We start from the raw sequence: 7,069 nt of genomic DNA, 5'->3' as shown, positions 1-7,069 counted from the left end.
GAGAGGGAGAGGGAGAGAGAATAGCTTGGGGGAAGATGGCTCATTGGATAAAGATCTTACTGGTGAAATCAGCAAATACCTGAAAGTCCTGGTGGCCACCTATAATCCCAGTACTCAGGAGGCAGAGACTGGATCCCTGGGAAAAATTGCCCAGGGTTATTAGAGTATTCTGGTTCAGCCAGAAACCTGCCTCCTTAAATAAGGTGAAGGTAATGGAGGAAGACCCCTGAGGCCAATTTTAGGTTTCTGCACCCACATGCTTGCGCACGAACCCAACTACATGTGAACACTCATACCACACACATATACTCAGAAGAGGAACACAAAGTGTGTGACAGCATCTCTTTTTTAAATATATAATTATATTGAACTCTTTTTTCCCATTAATTAGTTTATTTATTCATTTTACATCCTGGTTGTTTCCTACTCCTTCCAGACACCCCCTCACACATCCCTTCCCCACCCTGGATGGCACCATGTCTTAAAGAATACCACCTGGGGTAATTCTCTGACCTCAAGACTTACTGGCACACACATGCATTCATATGAATACATACATGTTCACACATAGACATACAAGAAAATGAACATGAAGAAAATGGGGTTGGTTTTTGTGTTATGCTGTTTTGTTTTGCAGGGTCTTAACCCAGGCAGGCCTTGCTTACTAAGTAGCCAGGGATGAACTCCAGCTTCCTGCCTGTCTCCTAAGTGTTGTCATTTCAAGCAGAGATCGAGCCCAGGGCTTCATGCTAGGCAAACACTTAACCAACTCTACGAGTTTCCTTTCCATGTAAGATTTTGTTTGTTTGTTTGTTTTAAATTTTGAGAACAGGTTTTCCCTCTGTAGCCCAAGCTGGCATCTGCCTCCTGAATGCTGGGATTATAGATAAGTGCAATCATTCTCCGCTGCAGAATTTTTACATTCTAGCTTTATTTTACTTTACATTTAATTAATTAATTAAACATGTGCTCATAAAGGGCTCGTAGGTGCTCAGAGACACACTGAAGTACACAGAATCACAGGTCCTGTCTGGGTCTGAGTTAATTCCTCTGCAAATATTTTCTGGTCGTGTAGCTTGGTGTTCTTGTGGGACTCCTAACAGTGGGACTTGGGTTGCCTCTGATTCTCGCCTGCTCTTGGAACCCTTTAACTACTACTGGGTTGTCTCATCTAGCCTTGATATAAGGATTTGTGCCTAGTCTTATTGTATCTTGTTTTTCCATGTTTAGTGGGTATCCCTGGGAGGCCTGCACTTTCCTCAAGGGAAATGGAGGAGGAGAGGATCTGGGAGAGGGAGGGTGGGGAGGGACTGAGAGGGATGGAGGGAGGGGAAACTGTATTTGGGATGAGGTATATGAGACAAGAATCAGAGGCTTTTTAAAATATGTTTCTGTGCCTGCAAGTGCAATCCACTTTCGAGGTAAGAATCTGTGTTAGAGGACACCTTCGGGGCTTGGTCCTCTCTTTCCACCTCATGTTTGTTTCTGAAACTGAGTATAGATAGTCAGGCCTTGTGGCAAGTGCCTTGACACATGGAGCCTTGTTCTTGGCCCTCTCTGCTTTCTTTTCAATTCTAGAACTAGAAAATCATGGTCAAAATGGAATTCAAGTTAAACTAGACAAACTCGCCTATACTGGTAAATTAGTGACTCTACCTTAAAAGCAGGTGGAGAGTGTTCAATAGGGACTGGCACAAGGAAAGTTGGAAAAGTAATCTTCCCTATTTAGTGTGTCCAGAATTTGTGAGGAAAGTGTGCCAGTGACCACACCTAGCCTTAGGCCAATTACTAAAAACTAAGAATCTCCTTCTGGAGCCTCCTAGAAATGTGCAGGGCAATAAATACACTGTGTGCTTAACCCACAGACACAGGACAACATTGCAAATACCACAGATGTACTATCTCTGAAAAGCATGAGTGCTTACTCATTTCTTCTTCACCTTTCTGTGCCTTTTGTAAGGTCTCCTAATTGGCTAATCATTGACTAATATTTAACACAGCTTTTCCCCAGTGCCAAGTATTTCCCAGCTAGCCTGGCCTCTAGGCACTGTGTACCCCTCCCTCATTTAAGAAGGCCTAAAATTCACTACAAGCCCTATGCTTCCCCATCCCCAGCCTTCCAGCCTTCATTTCACTGTGTAGCGCGGGTTGTCTACATTGAACATTTCAGCAATCCTCCTGCCTCACCTTCCTGAATAATGGGGTTACAGTTATAAAAATACCATGTACAGAGCTTGTCCAGAGCTCCTCTATAAAAATGTCTAATTATAAGTTTTAGATATATTGGGTCAAAACATATATTACTTAAATTAACTTTAACTTTATGCTTTTTATAATAAAATCATTATAAATATTTCATAGATCATACAACTTTTATTAGTTAAATATACATTACATTTTTATTTGTTTGTTTGTGTGTGTGTGTTGCACATATTTCAAGGCACATGAGTGGAAGTCAGAGGGCAGCTCTCTCCTTCAACAATTCGGGTCCAGGGATGGAGCTCAGGTGGACAGTTTGGGCAAGTGCCTTTCCACACTAAGATCTTTTGCTTGTCCTTGCATTCAATTTTTAAGCTTCTCATACTTTCGAATTCTTCCCTGGCATATGTACCATGGAACTTACCTGAACCAACTTTAAATTTTTACTAAACTTCCCAATAGACTCTTCCTGGACAACAACAACAACAACAACAACAACAACAACAACAACAACATGTTTAGGGCTGGAATGCTGCCGAACAGGAAGTACTCAGGGATTTTCTATGGTTCTCTTATAAAACAATCTAGCCAGGGTTCAGGGGGACACTTAAACTTTGGCCCTCCAGGCTGATTTTGGAGCAAGGATGAGCCAATGGATTGATAAATAGATACAGAGGGAACCGAGTGTAGACGGGGTGGCACGGGGGCAGAACTGTGGGCAATGGAAAAGGTTAAAGGAAACTTCCTGTCCCCAAATTATCTTAGGGGAAAGGACATCGAGGAGACCCTCTTAGTACAGCCAAGTCATTTCTACCACCTCTTCTCTCAGCCACCTCTCACTCCTCTCAAGGACAAAGCTACCAGACAAGTGATTGAAGCCAACAATTCATTTGGCTGGTGCCAGATACACACAGGCCTTTCCCTGACTAAGATGAAATGGGCTTGTTGGCGCTAGGTGGTTATTCCAGTACTAGACTGTTGAGCCGAGAGAATGCCAATTTGAGGCTAATTTGAGCCTACCTAGTGTGATCCTCTCTCAAAACAAATCAAGCAAAAACAAAGGGACAGCAGCTGGGAGGTCCTCACTCGGAGTCCTTTGGTGTCAGGTCTGAAGAGATCAAAGTGAAGTACTATACCTTCCCAATGAAGAGAGAGAGAGAGAGAGAGAGAGAGAGAGAGAGAGAACCGGCACCTTCACCACCCCTCCATACCTGACTTAAATAGGAGGCGTTCAAACACGCTCCGAATTTCCCAACTCTACAGTTATTTTACTAATGTTTTTGAAACATGTATTCCAAGGCAAGCACTGTAGACTGATTTCTAAGTTCTTCCACCAGGTAGAGAACGGAAAAACAGGCTTGCAAACTGAGTTCCAGTCCCCATCCCTCCTCAGCGCCCATCCCTGCCAGTGCCTGATCTCTCAGCGACACACCCAGTTGACGTGACAGGCTCCTGGCCCAATCCCTTTCCTGGTTCCCAGGCCACTGGTGAACTCCTCCAGAGCCAATGGCTGAGGCCGCAGGGCGGAGGGGGCTGGCAGGAGGGGAGGGAGCGCTGGCTTTAGAAGCACAGCTGCAGAGATTCCTGGGGGCAGAAGTTGTCTGAGAGCTTGGTAGGAAGCTGTAGGGCCAGATCAGCAACTCCGCGACTTTTACGTAAGTGCTTTGAAGCTCGGAGGGCGCGAGGGGAGCGGGCTTCCTGAGCGTGGGTAAGAGTGGGTCCTGGTGAGAGCATCTCCCGGAACCTCAGTAAGAACGTGCCTTATACTAGGGGGCGGGGGTTGGGCAAAGGGGGAGATAGAAGAAAATTTCATCTGGAGTCTGAGGCTCGGGCTCCTGGGCGATCTTCGCCACCGGAATGGGTGGGAGCTCCGATGGGCGCCTTATTACAACCCTCTGCCATCACTTTTTCTGCTTGCTGCGACTGCCCTCTAGTTCCTCCTAACTTGTTGCCCACCACCGGCGGAAGGGCTTAAGAGCCAACCCTTACCCAGATTCCCCTAGGCGGCGACTACCCCTGAAGTAGAAACCCTAAGCCTAACTTCTTCCCTCTGCCTTCCTTTTCCAGCTACTGCCATTCCTCAATCCATCCATCCCTCCCTCCCTCCCTCCCTCTCTCAGCCGCTGGGAAATCCCGGAGCCAGCAGGCTAGGTCGCTTCCCGCTAGTTCCAAATTGCCCGCTCTAGGTGACCTGGAGGGTTCCTGAAGACCCCTAGGCTCCCAAAGGGGCGGGACGCGGAGCCGGTGTGGTGGCCCCGACCGGGAACCTGACCTCGGCGGCCCACCTTCGGTCTGCTCCCCTCCCCAGCCCTTACACGGAGCTTCGGGACCGCGCTGTGACTCCCTATGAGTAAGCAATTTTTTTGGTGTGTGTGTGTGTGTGTGTGTGTGTGTTTTCCCCTTTCGGTAGCAGAAGATCTCCAGACTAGCCGGGAGGTACCTTTTGGTTCTCTCCCCTAGCTGCGCCCTGGCGGTCAGCTTGCGTCCTGATGGCTCTGGTGGTGCAACTCCGAGCTAGCTAGCGAACAAGGCTGCGGCACCCGGGACCGCTCTGGGATCCCTGGGAGACTGAGCAGAGATGGTGGCTGGAGCCCCATTCCCAGACTCAGCTGCACTTGCCTGTGTTTACTTTTCTCCGCCCGCTTACTTTAGCCACCTAATGAGAGGTCTGGGGACGCTGACTACCCCTGCGGTTGCCAGTCCCAAAGTTGCTGCTGCTGCTCCACTGGCTCAAGTGCTGGCGGTTCTGAACCTCCTCCTGGCTCCAGGCCCTTGCTTGCTCCAGCTTTGCTGACAGTTTACATTCTGAAGACTGGCTTTTCACTGGAGCTGTGTAACTAACTACACCAGTGGTTCAGGTCTAGCTTGGATTTAAACTGGAGAGCCTAGTCATATAAGACCCTTCCTCTCTGGGGTAATGTAGACAGAGTGAGGGACCTTGGGTGGCTATGGTAGGTAGAAGATGTAGGTGAAATTTAAAAACCTACTGAGCAGTCAGCCTTTACTCCATTTCAACATCACAATGGGTTTGGGAGGCTAAAGTTGAACCCTGAGATGCAGTTTACAGTGAATTGCAAGTTAATGGCCGAGGTCCCACACATGCCAATTGGCATCACGTGTCTTAAGTCTCTGATGCCCCTAGGGTAACGGTCACATGACCTCTTTTGACTTTAAAAACTGGAATGCGACGGCTGAGGCCCATATTCCCCAAACTACCAAGACAAAAGTGTGGGGGAAGGGGTGGGGGGGGGGCGATGTGTATCAGTTAGGCTCCACTGAACGGAGGTTGCGTGAGGGAGCAGAAACTGAGCTGCTGCTGTGATTTTAAGCAAGATTAAAAAATAAACAATATTAAAAAAGAAAAAAGAGCTACTTTTTAAAACAAAGGCTTCAAATGTACTTATGTGGTGACATATATCTGTTTTCCAGAAATTCTATATGCCTTTTCTAAATTTTAAACATCCTTTTAAAATCATCTTCTAAGAAAGCTAACGTTTAACTCATGTCCCATTTCAGCCCTAAATGGCTAGTTTTGAAGCCATATCCCACAAGATAAGTGTTAAAAAATAGACCATCCAACCCTGTCTCGGAAAAAAAAATAGACCATTCCTACCCTTTAATCTGGCCTATACTATTCTCAATATTGGGCATCTACTTAAAGGTGGAGAACAAGCCCTTGTCTAAAATTAACTATCTGTTATTTGTTGTTTGGAATTAATTGGCTCAGAAACTACACCCAGACCTACTGGATACAAAATTTCCAAAATTGGTTGGCTTTTGTGCTATGTAGTGGTTTGATTAGAAGACTCTGAAAGGACTTTCCCATGTTGTCCTAGAGTGGATGTTCCACTATTTAGATTATATATTGTCAGGCATGGAAACAGTAAACAGCCAAGTGTGGTGGTGGTGCGGAGTGATTGTCGTCCCAGCACTTGGGAGGCAGAGGCTGGACCATCAGCTGACCAAAGCCAAGAAGGAATGCATGATACCCTGTCTCAAGCACTAAGTGTATGAGATAAGGAAACAAGATGAAATGGAAGAAAAAGAAAGGGAAAGGGAAACATGTAGAGGAGTCACCAAGGTCAGGAATTTAAAAGTCTCACTTACATACAAAAACAGGCTCAGTTTACACGTATTAGTTCTTAAAATCAAGTACTGCAGACCCTACAAGAGGGAAATGAGGGTTAGGGGTTGAGGACCCTTTAGAGATGGTTCACATGATAAAAACAGTTTCTATCAGTCCTGACTGCCCAAGTCCAACCCCCTGGACCTATTGGATAGCCAGGAACTAGCTCCAGCAGTTTGTCCTCTAAACTTTACACAGCACTTCTTAGCACCCTTTATGTGTGCATGTATTCATACACACACACACACACACACACACACACACACACACACACATACACACTATTTTTTAAAGTATCTGGGACTATTTAAAAGATTTTTGCTTTGCATCTTTCCTCTTAGACTTTTTATTTCACTAACCTATGAATACCTCTGCACTCCAGTTTCAGCTGTACATAAGATTCTGAGCCCGATTAAGTGCCACTGAAATTGCTTAATTTTAACTCAACAATTCAACTTAATGAAGTAAACTATTTACATTTCACATAAATATAAATCCTTCATCCAGATTGGATTTATAAAGTTATTTAGCATTTTTCAATATTCCTAAAAATTAAAATAGTAAGAATTATGCTCTAGAGAAAAATGGCTTCATCATTTGAGACTTGGGATATTTAGTTCCTCCATCTAAGAGAAAAGTTTCTCTTCCAAAATGAATTTCCATTCATCCTTATTTTAATTTATTCCTGAATTTGGAATCAATTTATATTGAAATAAAAATAAGAATCTATGAGAAAAAAAAAAA

The 7,069-nt window shown here is 45.1% G+C and overlaps 1 protein-coding gene across 1 annotated transcript in view; it reads left to right on the top strand.

Annotated features, from left to right (window-relative positions):
- Window positions 1–4,526: 4,526 nt before the first annotated feature.
- LOC116078659 (plastin-3) overlaps window positions 4,527–7,069 on the top strand; it is a 79,223-nt gene continuing 76,680 nt past the window's right edge. Inside the window, exon 1 of the mRNA XM_031354340.1 lies at window positions 4,527–4,549. Coding sequence (XP_031210200.1) covers window positions 4,546–4,549 — 4 coding nt within the window. The 5' untranslated portion in view covers window positions 4,527–4,545. The remainder of the gene's footprint in view (window positions 4,550–7,069) is intronic.

The sequence above is a fragment of the Mastomys coucha genome, chromosome X, assembly GCF_008632895.1.
Source record: "Mastomys coucha isolate ucsf_1 chromosome X, UCSF_Mcou_1, whole genome shotgun sequence".
NCBI classification, from domain to species: domain Eukaryota; kingdom Metazoa; phylum Chordata; class Mammalia; order Rodentia; family Muridae; genus Mastomys; species Mastomys coucha.
The sequence above is the reverse complement of the archived record's forward strand: the minus strand, read 5'-3'. Positions and strand labels throughout refer to the sequence as shown.